General features: G+C 48.6%; 1 protein-coding gene across 5 annotated transcripts in view; it reads left to right on the top strand.

Moving 5' to 3' along the window:
- The window catches only part of Dnah10 (dynein, axonemal, heavy chain 10), a 123,367-nt gene that overhangs the window by 39,978 nt on the left and 67,886 nt on the right, over positions 1 to 15,503 (top strand). For all 5 annotated transcript variants that reach the window (XR_005491954.2, XM_039090119.2, XM_008769272.4 and 2 more), the window contains 8 exons: positions 2,272 to 2,388; positions 2,498 to 2,600; positions 4,898 to 5,076; positions 5,310 to 5,521; positions 8,968 to 9,121; positions 10,307 to 10,540; positions 13,593 to 13,715; positions 14,923 to 15,156. Coding sequence is in view for 4 of the 5 variants with exons in the window: in XM_039090119.2 (XP_038946047.1) it covers positions 2,272 to 2,388; positions 2,498 to 2,600; positions 4,898 to 5,076; positions 5,310 to 5,521; positions 8,968 to 9,121; positions 10,307 to 10,540; positions 13,593 to 13,715; positions 14,923 to 15,156 (1,356 nt within the window). In the remaining variant the exon portion in view is untranslated. The remainder of the gene's footprint in view (positions 1 to 2,271; positions 2,389 to 2,497; positions 2,601 to 4,897; positions 5,077 to 5,309; positions 5,522 to 8,967; positions 9,122 to 10,306; positions 10,541 to 13,592; positions 13,716 to 14,922; positions 15,157 to 15,503) is intronic.

The following is a 15,503-nucleotide window of genomic DNA, read 5'->3' as shown; positions in this document are numbered from 1 at the left end:
GGTGAGCCCATGGGGGATGTTTCTCACACAACCACTAAGACCATCCTCTGAAAGGCCTCTCGGTCACCCTGACAGCCATGTGTCCCCAAGCAAGTGACAAAGGAGTAAGCTGCCAGTAGGAAGCCACCACACCAGTACACTGTCTCATCCGATCCCTCCTCCTTTCTTCTCCGTCCCTTTCTTGGGGAGAGGACTGGGTTTACTTCCTGTGCGTATAAGAATAAGAGAGAAAAAAGAATGTGAGATCATAAAAAACTGGTATTAAATTATTAGTATTTTTTTTTGAGCTGGGATCTCTTTATGTTCGCCATGTGAGTGCAGAAGAGGGCTCATATCCCTTGGCATTGGAGTTACAGATGGTCGTAAGCAGCCATGTGGGTGCCAAGAATGGAACTCAGGCTTTTAAGAAGAGCAGCCAGGGGGTTGGGGATTTAGCTCAGTGGTAGAGCGCTTGCCTAGCAAGCGCAAGGCCCTGGGTTCGGTCCCCAGCTCAGAAAAAAAAAAAAAAAGAAGAGCAGCCAATGGGCTGGGGAGATGGCTCAGTGGTTAAGAGCACTGACTGCTCTTCCAGAGGTCCTGAGTTCAATTCCCAGCAACCACATGGTGGCTCACAAGCATCTGTAATGAGATCCAATGCCCTCTTCTGGTCTGAAGAAAGCTACAGTGTACTTGTATACATAAAATAAATAAATCTTTAAAAAAAAAAAAAGAAGAGCAGCCAGTGCTCTTAACCCTTGAGTCATCTCTCCAGCCCTGATAATTCCCTGTTTATGGGCTCTGTATGGATTACCTTAAAAAGGAGTGTATTCTCTACATCTGTTTTTTTTTTTCATTCAGTTTTATATTTTTTGAGATATGTCCCATGACTACTGCTTGGGGCAATAGTTCCTCCATGGTCTTTGCTGTATAATAGCCCACATAGCTGTGCTGTCATGGGATACTTGGGCCGATGACAGTGTTTGCATGCTATGATGTTCTTTGGGCGAGCATATGCATCTTTGGCAGTCATGAGCTCAGACACAGAGTTTCTGGGGTACAGGGAAGTCTTATGCCCAGTTTTACTAACCCTGGTGGTGTATTCGTGTCAGTGTCTGCAAGGGTTCTGCTGGCCCCAGCCTTATCTACACACAGTATGGTTGTCTTTTCTTTCTGGGAAGATGCTACTACAGTTGTCTCTGGCTTCTGTTTTAGGTTTTTGTTTGTTTTGTCTTTTTTTTTTTTTTTTTCGGAGCTGAGGACCGAGCCCAGGGCCTTCCCCTTGCTAGGTAAGCGCTCTACCACTGAGCTAAATCCCCAACCTCCCCCCCCTTTTTTTTTTTGATTAAAGAGTCAACAGTTCTCTTCTCTGATGTTATTGTCTGACTAGTATTTTTGGTCTGATTTTAAGATCTCTCTTTGTACTTGATCTCCAGAAGTTATAATATGAAAAAACTAGTTGTTTTCTTTTTTTAGTTGTGTGTGTGTGTGTGTGTGTGTCTTTGTGTGTCTCTCTGTGTGTGCAGTAATCAGCCCATAGAGGCAAGAAGAGGGCATCAGATTCTTCTGGGAATTGAATCCAGGCTCTGGTTCTCTGGAAGAGAGAAGCCAGGGTTTTTTAACTAGCTCTGTCAGATCTACACCCCACCCCCATTCCCTTCACCTCCTCTGTGCCTCCCTCTCTATGAAGCCTTGACTTCACAGAGATCTGTCTGACTCTGCCACCAGAATAAAAAGCACGTACCGCCACACCTGTCCCAAATATTTTAACTTCAAAAACTACAGTTTTGCCTAGCTGTGGTGACATACACTACATAAGTGGGAGTACATAACTCCCAGAACTCCGGAGGTAGAGGCAGGGGGATCATCTTTGGCTACACAACGGGTTGGAGGTCAGCCTGGGATGTGCGAAACTCCACCTCTAACACAAACAGGGGCCTGGAGAGATGGCTCAGTGGTTAAGAGAGCTGGCTGCCCTTCCTGAGAACCCATGTTGGGTTCCCAGTTCCCACATCAGGCAACTCAAGCTCCAGGAAATCCGATGCTTTCTTCTGCCCTCTGCAAGGCCCTCTACACACAAACAAACACACATGATACAAAAAAACCAAAAAACCAAATAAACAACCCCAAGAACACAACACTGACACCTCAGCTAGCTTTCCATCTGTTCAAACGGGAAAAACAAGTCTACGGGAGCAGTTTTGACTTGACGCTACAGTTCCAGCTTTATTGGTAATTCGTTGTCTCTCTCTCCTTTCTGTTCTTGTCTGTCTGTCTGTCTTCCTGTCTCTCTAGCCTCCAGAAGCCGAGCAAGAACTGGTTGACAACATCGAGAACATGTGGGAAACTCTCTTCACTGACTCTGTGAACGTAGAGCACGCACTTGGAGGCATCAAGCGAACTTTCACAGAGGTGTGGTGTCTCTTCAACCCCGGCGCCCGCGTATGAGGTATTGGGTTCCAACCCCCCCACCCCCCGCACCGAGGCTCAGTCAAGCTAAGGGATTGCCGCCTTCCCTCAGATCACCCGGAGTGAGATAATAAACTACAGAAGCCAGGTGGATGAGTTCGCAAAGCGCTTCTACAGTGAGGGCCCTGGAGCTGTGGGCGAAGACCTTGATAAAGGTGAGGTTGCCATAGTGGGGTCCTGAAGGTTTGGGGGGCTCCTGTGAGATTCACAGAGGGTGAATTGTGTTGTCATGGGAGCATCGACTGCTTCCTCAGCTGCTGCTTCCTTGGTCGCTTGGTGTAGCGGTGGCCTCGGAGGGCAGGGCAGATCTCGTGAGAGTTGGAAGACTGGTCTGCCCCCCCCCCCGAGAATTCAGCAAGCCCCTATTGCACTCAAACGTGGAGGCCTCTGGTATCAACCTTTGCCAGTGTAGCCCTGTGTGCCCCACTCCTCTCCAGGACTTAGACCCTGGGCCATGCCATGCTGTTTGCCTAAGGTGTCTGCCAGATTTCCCCCATTATGACACACATCCAGGAGGAATGGTTTTAAAGGAAGAATAATTGCTCTGGCTTGCGCTTTCGATGACCACAGCTCATGGTGGTTATGTGGAACTTCTCCAGTGGGGTAAACCATAGCTAGAGAGAGCATTCAGTAGCCAGGAAGTGGAGACTGGGGATGGGGTGGGGGAGGGGCAAAGACACCCTTCAGAAGTATGTCCCTAAGCCCCCTCCCCCAACCAAGTCTCACCTTCTAGTTTTCTTCACTGCCCAATGACAACATCAAATCTGGGTCCCTTGATGGATTTGTTGATTATCTTCAGTGTATCACAATCTGGTCACCTCTCAGGGCCAGCCGGGGACCAAGTCTCCAATACAAAGCCCTTTGGGGGATATTTCATCTACAAAATGTGACCCACGTCTTTCCTATGTCACCAGTCAAAAGAGCGACAGGGAGGAAACATCATTCGTACGCTACATTAGCGGTCCTCAGCCTTTCTAACACGGCGACCCCTGAATACACCCCCCCACGTTGTGGGGACCCCCAACCATAACTGTTTTCATTCCTACTTCATAACAGTAATTTTGCTACTGTTGTAAATCATAACATAAATATCTGTGTTTTCTGATGGTCTTAGGTGACCCCTGGGAAAGGGTAGTATCACCATCCGCAGGCTCAGAACCGCTGTTCTAAAGAGAGTGTGTGTGGGAAGGTTGCTTATACGGTCCTGGGAATCACAAAGGCAGTTGGAGAAGGCTGCGATGGGGTGGGCGAGCGGACACACAGTCTGCAGCGGGGATGGTAATAGCCACGGAACTTGGAGGCCAAGCACAGACTTTGGAGTTGGAGTGTGAAGGCAGTGGTTAATCTGATGAGGAAAGTCCCAAGGGTGGCAGACAGCAAGTGAGGCTGACTCTAGCGGGGACAAGGTGGGTGTCCCTTTAACCACCTCATGCCCAGGATGGTCTGGGTACAAGGGATCGACGCTCTAATTGGATGTGCTTGTAGGGCAAGTGGGCTTTTGGTTGCTGGGACAAGATGAAGCCTACTGACTTTAAATGTATCTCCTTATAATTTATGTGAGTAATTAATGGCTGGTTTCTTTTTTTTAAGAGCGAGACACACATTTGTATTTTTTAAAAAGATTTATTTATTTATTTTATGTATATGACTATATTGTACTGTCTTCAGACACACCAGACCCCATTACAGATGGTTGTGAACCACCATGTGGTTGTTGGGAATTGAACTCAGGACCTTTGGAAGAGCAGTCAGTGCTCTTAATCCCTGAGCCATCTCTCCAGTCCCAATGGCTGATTTCTTCATTAACTTTATTTTATTCTTATGTATTAAATTTAATTACATTTACTTATTTATTTGTGCGTGTTCGTGTGTGTGCGCGCGCGCGTGTGTGTGTACGTGTCGTGTAGAAGTCATAGAACAACTCAGGGGAGTTCTCTCTCCTCCCAGCATGTGGTTTCTATGGATCAAACTTAGGCTGTCAGGCTTAGCCGCAAGCATCTTTTTTTTTTTTTTTAAAGATTTATTTATTTATTATATGAGTACACTGTAGCTGTCTTCAGACACACCAGAAGAGGGCATCAGATCCCTTTACAGATGGTTGTGAGCCACCATGTGGTTGCTGGGATTTGAACTCAGGACCTCTGGAAGAGCAGTCAGTGCTCTTAACCACTGAGCCATCTCTCCAGCCCAGCCGCAAGCATCTTTACCTAGTGAGCCATGTTGCTGGCCCCCGGTCTTAAATACACACACACACACACACACACACACACACACACACACACACACACGCAGAGTTTGTAGCCCTGGCTGACTGGGAACTTGCTATCTAGATAAGTCTGGCTTTGAATTTGCAGCCCCCCAACCCCACACCCCTTGCCTCTCAAGTGCTGAGACTAGAGGCATCTCCCATTCAGACTGCCCTTTCTGCTTTATCTCCGCACTTCTTATCCAGGCTCGGAACTCCTAGGCAGTTTTGAAAAGGAGCTGGCCAGGCACGAGAAGAACCGTCAGGAACTGGCCAATGCAGAGAAGCTTTTCGACCTACCCATCACCATGTATCCTGAACTCATGAAAGTGCAGAAGGAAATGGCTGGGCTCCGGATGATCTATGATCTGTATGACTCGCTGAAGGTACAACTCCTCCCAGGACACTCCCCAAGCTGCAGGGTCATATGCCCTCGAGTGTGGCGTTATGTCAGGAAGGGTTCAGAAGGTCCAGAGTGCCTTCTTTCGGCCTCAACACTTGCCTTTTTAAGTTCTTTTGAAGAGAGAGCCAAGAGAGGCCAGAGCTAGACATGTACCCTGTCTCTTCCCTTACAATTTCACCAGACCCCATCGATGCTGTCTTGTCTAAATGTTTCTAGATTGCCAAAGAGGAATGGTCCCAGACCCTCTGGATCAACCTGAATGTCCAGTATCTGCAGGAAGGCATCGAGGGCTTCCTCAAAAACCTCCGAAAGCTGCCTCGGCACGTGCGCAGCTTGTCCGTGGCCTTCCATTTGGAAACGAAGATGAAGGCCTTCAAAGACTCTATCCCCTTGCTTCTGGACCTGAAGCATGAGGCTCTGAGAGAGAGGTTAGTTCCGCCTTCCGTCAGCTCAGACAAGGATGTTAGATTTCAAACATGTCCAGCTCAGGTCAGGTGGGGGCAGTTCAGTAGCGGGGTGAGAGGTGTCCGAGTTGTTTGTAAGTGAAGACAGTGCCAACAATCAAATAATAACGGCCCTAAATGCTGCTTCAGTCAAGGCGTGTTCTTGTTTGCTTTTTATTTTTTTTTCTTCTTTTTCTTTTTTTCGTAGCTGAGGACCGAACCCAGGGCCTTGCACTTGCTAGGCAAGCGCTCTACCGCTGAGCTAAATCCCCAACCCCTTGTTTGCTTTTTAAAAGCAGGATTCGATCAGCGGGATCCAGGAGAAATGGAATGGGGGCACCAATGCTATTTGCTGTTTTTTAGGGCCTGTTTTAGGATTTCCGCTGCTGCAGGAAGCAAGTTGGGGAGGAAGGGGTTTATTCAGCTCACACTTCCACATTGCTGTGTGTCACCAGAAGAAGTCAGGACAGGAACTCACACAGGGCAGGAACCTGGAGGCAGGAGTCGGTGCAGAGGCCATTGAAGGGTGCTGCTTACTGGCTTTCTCAGCCTGCTTTCTTATAGAACCGGGGACCACCAGCCCAGGGACAGCACCACCCACAATGGACAGGCCCCTCCCACAATGGGCTGGATCCACCCACAATGGGCTGGCCCTACCCACAATGTGCTGGGCCCTCCCCCATTGATCACTAATTGAGAAAATGCCTTACAGCTGGGTCTCATGGAGGCATTCCCTCAACAGAGGCTCCTTCCTCTCTGAAAGCTGTATCTAATTGACACAAGACCAGCCAGTATAGCACCACTTTAAAAGAATAGAAAGAACCAGACGTGGCGGTACACACTTGTTTTCCTAGTGCTTGGGGTGCCGAGGCAGGAGGACAGAAAGTTTCATGCCAGCTTGGGTCATATATCTAGTGACACATTGCCTCACAAACCAAAAGGGGAAGAAAGGAATGGGAACAAATGAGATTAGTCTTTTTTGGGCAGCAGGGTGAGATAGGCTTTCACTCTGTAGCCCAGGCTAGCCTAGAAGTCACTATGTACCCCAGGCTATCAATCTCATGGTGGTCTTTTTCTCTCAGCGTCCCACATGCTGGGATTATAGGCAAGAGCCATCATGCCTGACTTGCAACAAATCCTAACCCTCACCCTCATACATGATTTAAAGACCATTTTAATTTTAAATTATGTTTATGAATGCGTGTGTGTGTGTGTGTGTGTGTGTGTGTGTGTGTGTGTGCGTGTGTGCCTGTGGAGTCCAGAGAGCATCAGATCCTTTAGAGCTGGTGTTACAGATGACTATGAAACTCCATGTGAGTCCTGGGAACTGAACCCAGGTCCTTTGCAAGGGCAGCCTATGCTCTTAACTGATGAACCATCCCTCCATCCCTTACTGATATATTTAACAGACTCAATATCCAAGACACCATTTTCACATGTAACTGAGAGATACGACTTCCTTAAAAACCATACCTTGAAATCCGACGTGCTTTGTATAGTAGAGCTTGGGCTCACCCAGCAGTGACATGCGGCTTGTGGCTGCTCTGTAAGGTGCACAGGTCCTCTGGTGTTTGATGGAGCTTGGGTCTCTCAGGTCGAGCAGCTTGTCCCAACCTGGTACGCCAATGGGAGTTAGCCAGGGTTCTGTGGCTCCTACCCTCCCTGGTACACCCCATCTTCCTTGGTCACATTTCCCAGAGTCTGGTCGTAGAGTCCCGGGATCATTGAGTCACACCAAGTCACTTCCTTTTACTTAGTGAGAAAGTTTTATCTCTGTTTCCTACCAATCTGGTGTCATCTGGATCTGAAATGTTCCCAAGAGGCTCATGTGTTGAAGGTCTGATCCCCATTAGAGACACTGTTGTTAGGTGACTTTAGGAGGTCACATCCCGTGCCCCTGGACATGACTCTCCCTCACCAGGGTCCAGATGACTGTAGACAGAACCCTCTGCACCCTTCTCGCCATCAAGTCCCCTTTCTCAGGCACTTCCTCACAGTTCCAGGAAGCCGATGAGCATACAGCCCCGTTCACACCAGCAAGAAGGCCTCTCCTGAGTTCATGCAGCTTTGTCACCTGTTTCTCTCTCTGTCCTGCTGAGCCCAGAGTGGCAGCCACAGGCCCAGCCGACACAGCTTTGGCCTTCTGTGTCCCCCCCCCCCCCTTCTGGCAGACCTGGAATGCTTTCACCCTTTGCTCACTGAACTATCCTTGGCAACAAAATATCACCCCACTCCACTCCCCATTCCATGACCTCGGAGCCCACAGTTCCTAGGTTCTGGTCATGCCCCTCTCTGTTTGTCATATCTGAGGGTCACATCTGATGTCAGGGATTCCCGACCCCAACCCCCACCCGCCCTGGTTTTTGTTTCTTTTTTTGAGCCAGGGTCTAGGTTGTAGCCCAGGCTAGCCGCAAGCTCCATATTGTCCTTTTTCAGTCTTTCACAGGCCTGCCCGATTACCCCAGTCCATCCAGTGTCCCTTCCTCCCGCCCCCCACGATGTTCAGAACAGTTAGTACTTACAAGCTGAGACATGTGGCTCAGTGACAGAGCACCTGCCTAGCATGTCTGAGGCACAGGGTCTTGTCCCAGCTCTGCATAAAGCAACTGGTTTGAAGTTAAGCCACATATCAGCAGGTACCAATGCTTTAGTCTGTAGCAGACCGTGTGCCATTTCACATCGGGCCAGATGTGTCACAGGCCTGGCCATGTGCTCTGTGAAGTTCACGCTAAGCTGAATTTGGATGGTATGTCTGTCTGTCTGTCTGTCTGTCTGTCTTTTTTTTTTTAAAAAGTATTTGTTTATGTTTGTGAGTACCCTGTAGCTGTCTTCAGACACTCCAGAAGAGGGCATCGGATCCCATTACAGATGATTGTGAGCCACCATGTGGTTGCTGGGAATTGAATTTCAAGACCACCAGAAGAACAGCCGGTGCTCTTAACTGCTGAGCCGTCTCTCAAGTGTCTGATGATGTATTTCTAAGGACACATCCCCTTGTGAACACAAGATGGTGTTTAATTTGTAGACTTGTTTCATTGTCTATTGACCATTGACCCAGTCAGAGGATTCTTTCCCTGAGACCAGGGCGGGGTCTGTGGTTACCAGGCACTGCCGAGCAGTCAGTGCTGGATCAACACTCCCCAATACACTTGGGGCTCCGTGATTGACACCAGGTTCTCCCACCGGCAGAGGCCAGTTCCGAAAATCTAGAGGCCACACATTTTCTCAGCATTGAAGATACACACAGCGCAGGGCTTGCCAGAGGTTCCTGATTTTAACCCAACGAGGAGGATTTGGAAGAACTTCGGTGCATGGTCCCAGGCTGTCACCGTGTCACTATGGAGGTTCTCCCACAAGGCCTCTTCCTGTGACTGCAGTGGAAATCAGCACTTGTCTGAGTGGTGCTTATTGATAACCCTACGCTTTTTCAGACACTGGAAAGAACTCATGGAGAAAACAGGCGTGTTCTTTGAGATGACAGAGACCTTCACGCTGGACAACATGTTCGCCATGGAACTTCACAAACACACGGAAGTGCTCAACGAGATTGTCACTGCAGCCGTCAAGGAGGTCGCTATCGAGAAGGTAGGGAAGGAGAACCTTTGATTTCTGTGCTGCCGCGGGATCCAGGGCCTCTCACATGTTAGATGGGAACTCTGCCCCTGAGCCACTCCTCGTGAATCTTTGGTTCATTGGGATGGGTTTTTAGCATGTAGCCAAGGCTGGCCTTGAACTTGTGATCTTCCTACCTCAGTTTCCCAAGTGTTGGGATCACAGGATGCACCACTGCTCCCAGCAAAGGTTGTCTTTTCAAACTTTCTCTAGTATCTAAGCGAATAGAACCTCTGCCTTAGTTTACTTTTTTGACATCCCTGACTATAGTTTCATGGTCTACTTAGTGATGGAAAAATGGGCACCCCTTGGAAAAAAATGAAAAATAAACACATCACTCCCAGCCTGGACTCCTGGAGACAGGTGTTATCCTACTGAATATTGCTCCTTACTTAAGATGGACGTACCAGATTGAAGTACTTACCATGAGAGCAGGAAGATGCCACGTGAACCCATTTTATATAACTAATACAAGCTAACAAAAAAGCTAAAAGATATGTGGACATATGGCATGTGTGCTCATGTGACACGTGTAGTCACACCCATACATATGTATAAAACACATATAATAGTGTGTGCATATGTGCAATGCCCGTGTACATATTCATACACACACCTCTAAACACATACACATACATAGTATGTGTAGATATTGTCTTAGCTACGTTTCTCAGTGTTGTGACAAAATACCCCTACAAAAGCCACTTAAGGAGGGAAGGGCTTATTTTGGCTCACAGTTTAAGGGCACAGTCCATCATGGTGGGGAAGGCATGGTAGGAGCACTGTGTGGTGGCTGGTCACATAGCATCTGCAATCAGGAAGCAGAGATAGATGAACACTAGTGCCCAGCTTGCTTTCTCTTTTTTATTCAGGCCAAGTTCTCAGCCTAGGGAATGGGGCCACCCACAGTGGGCAGATCTTTCTAACTGAACCTAATTAAAATAATCCCTCAGAGGCATGCTCAGGGGCCTGTCTCACTGGAGATTAATTCACACTTATTACAAACATCTACACGTAGGCATACACATGGCAGAGTGCGAGCCTCATAGGCAGGAACACGGCTGCTGTGGAGAATCTCGACTTCTCCTGTGATTGACATACTAGGGCCTTGTTCTTCCATCTGTGGGCTCAAAAGACTCTTCTCATTTTCCCAACCAGGCCGTGAAGGAGATCCTAGATACCTGGGAGAACATGAAGTTCACCGTGGTCAAGTACTACAAAGGCACGCAGGAGCGAGGCTACATCTTAGGGTCCGTGGATGACATTATCCAATGCCTGGATGACAACACCGTCAACTTGCAGAGCATCTCGGGGAGCAGATTCGTGGGGCCTTTTCTGCAAACCGTCCACAAGTGGGAGAAGACACTGTCTCTGATAGGCGAGGTCATTGAGGTGAGAGCAAAGAAAACGGAACTGCCAATTCTTTTTTTTTTTTTTTAAGATTTATTTATTTATTTTATGTATATGAGCACACTGTAGCTGTCTTCAGACACACCGGAAGAGGGCATTCGATCCCATTGCAGATGGTTGTGAGCCACCATGTGGTTGCTGGGAATTGAACTCAGGACCTCTGGAAGAGCAGTCAGCGCTCTTTTTTTTTTTTTTTTTTTTTTTTTTTTCGGAGCTGGGGACCGAACCCAGGGCCTTGCACTTCCTAGGTAAGCGCTCTACCACTGAGCTAAATCCCCAGCCCCCGCAGTCAGCGCTCTTAACCACTGAGCCATTTCTCCAGCCCGGAATTGCCAATTCTTGCGGGGATTCTATACAGGAACATTTGCACTGAGAAATGATTGACTGCCCCATGGCTCTTGACTCACTTGGGGTGGGGGCAAGTAGGCAGTTGGTGGGGGCAAGTACACAGTTGGGGAGATAGATGAGTTTTGATTTCAGGGAATTAATGTTTAATTTCGAAGATTCCTACTTGGCCCTTTAAGGCGTCCCTGTTCCTTTTCCGTACCTCCTGTTCTTGTTGCATGAGGGCTTCACGTTTGCATCTGCCTTTGCAGTCTCTCCAGCCTGGCCTGTCATACTGGGAGGTGGGTCAGTCCTGTGCGGACAGTGCTGGACCAGGCCTCTGTGAACAATCCTGATCAATCAGGCTCAGTTCACTCTCTCTGAGTGGCTGGGTTTTTTTTTTTTCTCCCCAGACCATAGATAAGCATATTTTCTCATTCCTATCCTGGTTCTCTGGCAAAGAAACATGATCCTGGCCCTGTTTCCATCATGCTTGAACATCCTTGACTTGCTGTGATTGTTTTTGCCTTTGACTCTTTACTTGTGAAGGCTCTTTTGTAGGGCATAGTTTTGTTGTTATTGTTGTTGGTGGTGGTGATGGTGCCAGTGGTGATGGTGTGTATATGTCTGTGTGTGTGTGTGTATGTGTGTGTGTGTGTGTGTGTGTGTGTGTGTGTGTGAGTTTGTGTGTTTTTCAGGGGATTGAACCTAGGGTCTCATGTATACCACTGAGCTATCTCCCAACCCTCTTCTTTATGATTTAAATGTTTATTGAGATGAATTTTATAATAAATTTAATAATAAAAATTTGACCATTTTGTTTCTATCTATCTATCTATCTATCTATCTATCTATCTATCTATCTATCTATCTCTCTATCTTCATCCTGGACCTCACTGTGTAGACCAGGCTAGCCTCAAACAGAGCTCCACCTGCCTCTGCCTCCCAAATGCTGGGATTAGAAGTGTGTGCACCACTGCCTGACTGTGGTGGGTATCAATATGTGTTTGTATGTATGTATGTGTGTGCACAAGTATTTGCACATGCATATGGGTGTGTATAGAGGCCACATGTTGACATCATTGTTCTCTCTGCCTTACTATTTCTTTGTTTGTTTGTTTTGAGGCAAGGCCTCTCTGTATAGCAACTGCTGTTCTGGCTCTTGCTCTGTAGACCAGGCTAGCCTCAAACTCAGAGATGCACCTGCCTCTGCCTCCCAAATGCTGGAGTTAAAGTGCCGTGCTGCCAAGCCTGGCTCCCCCTTTATTTTTCAAGGCAAGGTTTCTCACTGAGCCTGGAGCTCGTTGATCAGCTAGACTGGCTGGCCCATGAGCTCTGAGCATCCTTCTGTCTCCACCCTCTCAGTGTTGGTGTACAGAAACACAGCACCATGCCCAGATTTTACGTGAGTTCTGGGAAGCTCCACTCACGACTTCATGCTTGAGCAGTGGGCGATTTCTGGCCCGAGCAATCTCACCGGCCAAATTAACCACTTCAGAATGTGTAGGCCATGGGCCTTCAGAGCATTTGTGTTACACGAAACTCTGCCTCCTTTTGGTTCCAAAATTTTCTTAGCACTCTAAAAGAAAATCCCCAGAACCATCACTTCCCAGCTCCCATGTCCCTAGTTCCCAGTAACCACACATTGGCTTTCTATTTCCATGCCAGCCTCTTCTGTGTGTGTCACACATGTGAAATCACACCCAAGGCCCTTGTGTCTGCCTTTTCACTCAACATAAGATGTTCGAGGCTCACCCACATGACAGCATCCGTGTCTGCTTCTCTCCTATTCATAGTTAAACAATATTCTCTTGCCCGGCTAGACCAGCTTTGGTTTATCCATTTATAGCTCAGTGGCCATCTGCGTTGCTCCTACCTCCTGGGTCCTGGGTGTTACGTCAGTCTTGCTGGGAGAGCTCCTCACGAAACAGAGTTACATGTCTGATTCTCACTGTTCCTTTCTTTGGTGTCTGTTTCTGGAAGCACGGTGGCTGAGTAGGTGGCATGTGGCTTGTCATGAGCTTCCGTGGTCATTCATGATTGCAAGGCTTCAAGGTCTGTATGCACCTAGACATGACTTTCCTGCCCAGAACTGGCATGGGGAGCATTGATTTGCTTTCTAGTAAATCTCCTTTAAAATGCGATAACCCTTGGGGTTGGGGATTTAGCTCAGTGGTAGAGCGCTTGCCTAGCGAGCGCAAGGCCCTGGGTTCGGTCCCCAGCTCTGAAAAAAAGAAAAAAGAAAAAAAATGCAATAACCCTGCACAGTGATCCCCAACTCTCCAGGATCTGTTCCGAGATACCCTGACAATGCCCAGAACCCAGATAGAGTCCAGAACCCCATACAACTGATTCCCAGTACACATATACCCATGGCAAAGCCTAATTTACAAGTCCAGTCCGCTCAGAGGCAAGCCACAGTGACTATTGTCTTAGCGCACCTGCAACAGCAGGATCTCAGAACTGTGTGAGTGGCTCTCTCTGCACATCTGCTGGGACTCCTGTTGACCACAACTAACCCAAACCCCAGGAAGCAAAAGTGAAGAGAGGGCTTGAGGTAGATGGGGCGGTGGCCATGTCTCTGCATGCAGTATCAATTGGCCTGCTAAGTCCTTGTTCTCAGCAAGCTGATTGAACGTGTTCTGAATTAGGGAGGGATTTTGCATGTTCCTGGAATCCCTCCTCTGATGTTGATGTGGTTCCTTTTCAGATCTGGATGCTGGTTCAGAGGAAGTGGATGTACCTGGAGAGCATCTTCATTGGTGGGGACATAAGGTCCCAGCTGCCAGAGGAGGCCAAGAAGTTTGACGTCATCGACAGGATATTTAAGAGGGCAAGTGACGGGGCTGGGGATTTAGCTCAGTGGTAGAGCGCTTACCTAGGAAGCACAAGGCCCTGGGTTAGGTCCCCAGCTCCGAAAAAAAAGAACCAAAAAAAAAAAAAAAAAAAAAAAAAAGAGGGCAAGTGACAAGAATGAGAGTCGACGGCGTCAGTGTGAGAGTGGACAGGGTCAGTATGAGAGTGGACGGGGTCAGTGTGAGAGTGGACAGGGTCAGTGTGAGAGTGGACAGGGTCAGTGTGAGAGTGGATGGTGTCAGTGTGAGAGTGGACAGGGTCAGTGTGAGAGTGGATGGTGTCAGTTTGAGAGTGGATAGCGTCAATGTGAGAGTGGACAGGGTCAGCGTGAGAGTGGACAGGGTCAGTGTGAGAGTGGACAGGGTCAGTGTGAGAGTGGACGGGGTCAGTGTGAGAGTGGACAGGGTCAGTGTGAGAGTGGACAGGGTCAGTGTGAGAGTGGACAGGGTCAGTGTGAGAGTGGATGGCGTCAGTTTGAGAGTGGATAGCGTCAATGTGAGAGTGGACAGGGTCAGCGTGAGAGTGGACAGGGTCAGTGTGAGAGTGGACAGGGTCAGTGTGAGAGTGGACGGCGTCAGTGTGAGAGTGGATGGTGTCAGTTAAGAGTGGACAGGGTCAGTGTGAGAGTGGACAGGGTCAGTGTGAGAGTGGACAGGGTCAGTGTGAGAGTGGACAGGGTCAGTGTGAGAGTGGACAGGGTCAGTGTGAGAGTGGATGGTGTCAGTTTGAGAGTGGATAGCGTCAATGTGAGAGTGGACAGGGTCAGCGTGAGAGTGGACAGGGTCAGTGTGAGAGTGGACAGGGTCAGTGTGAGAGTGGACGGCGTCAGTGTGAGAGTGGATGGTGTCAGTTAAGAGTGGACAGGGTCAGTGTGAGAGTGGACAGGGTCAGTGTGAGAGTGGATGGCGTCAGTGTGAGAGTGGACAGGGTCAGTGTGAGAGTGGACAGGGTCAGTGTGAGAGTGGACAGGGTCAGTGTGAGAGTGGATGGCGTCAGTGTGAGAGTGGATGGTGTCAGTGTGAGAGTGGACAGCATCAGTGTCAGACATATTTCTTTATAATCTTTGAATCAAATTTGGTATTTGTGTGTGTGTGTGTGTGTGTGTGTGTGTGTGTGTGTGGTGTGTGTGTACAGCATTTCTGCCACCTTGAGTGACACTCTGCTGTCTCCCTGACCTCTTCCAGATCATGGGGGATACACTGAAAGACCCAGTGATAAAGCGATGCTGTGAGGCCCCAAACCGCCTCCATGACCTGCAGACTGTCAGTGAAGGCCTAGAGAAGTGCCAGAAGAGCTTGAACGACTACCTGGACTCCAAGAGGAATGCCTTCCCCAGATTCTTCTTCATCTCAGATGACGAGCTGCTCAGTATCTTGGGCAACAGTGACCCACTGTGTGTGCAAGAGCATATGATCAAGGTGAGGACCCACTGTGTGTGCAAGAGCATAGGATCAGGGTGAGGGCCCACTGTGTGTGCAAGAGCATAGGATCAAGGTGAGGGCCCACTGTGTGCAAGAGCATAGGATCAAGGTGAGGGCCCACTGTGTGTGCAAGAGCATAGGCTCAAGATGAGGGCCCACGGGGTTGGGGATTTAGCTCTGAAAAAAAAAAGGAAAAAAAAAGATGAGGGCCCACTGTGTGTGCAAGAGCATAGGATCAGGGTGAGGGCCCACTGTGTGTGCAAGAGCATAGGATCAGGGTGAGGACCCACTGTGTGCAAGAGCATAGGATCAAGGTGAGGGCCCACTGTGTGTGCAAGAGCATA

Source organism: Rattus norvegicus, chromosome 12, assembly GCF_036323735.1.
Source record: "Rattus norvegicus strain BN/NHsdMcwi chromosome 12, GRCr8, whole genome shotgun sequence".
In the NCBI taxonomy this organism is placed as follows: Eukaryota; Metazoa; Chordata; class Mammalia; order Rodentia; family Muridae; genus Rattus; species Rattus norvegicus.
The sequence above is the reverse complement of the archived record's forward strand: the minus strand, read 5'-3'. Positions and strand labels throughout refer to the sequence as shown.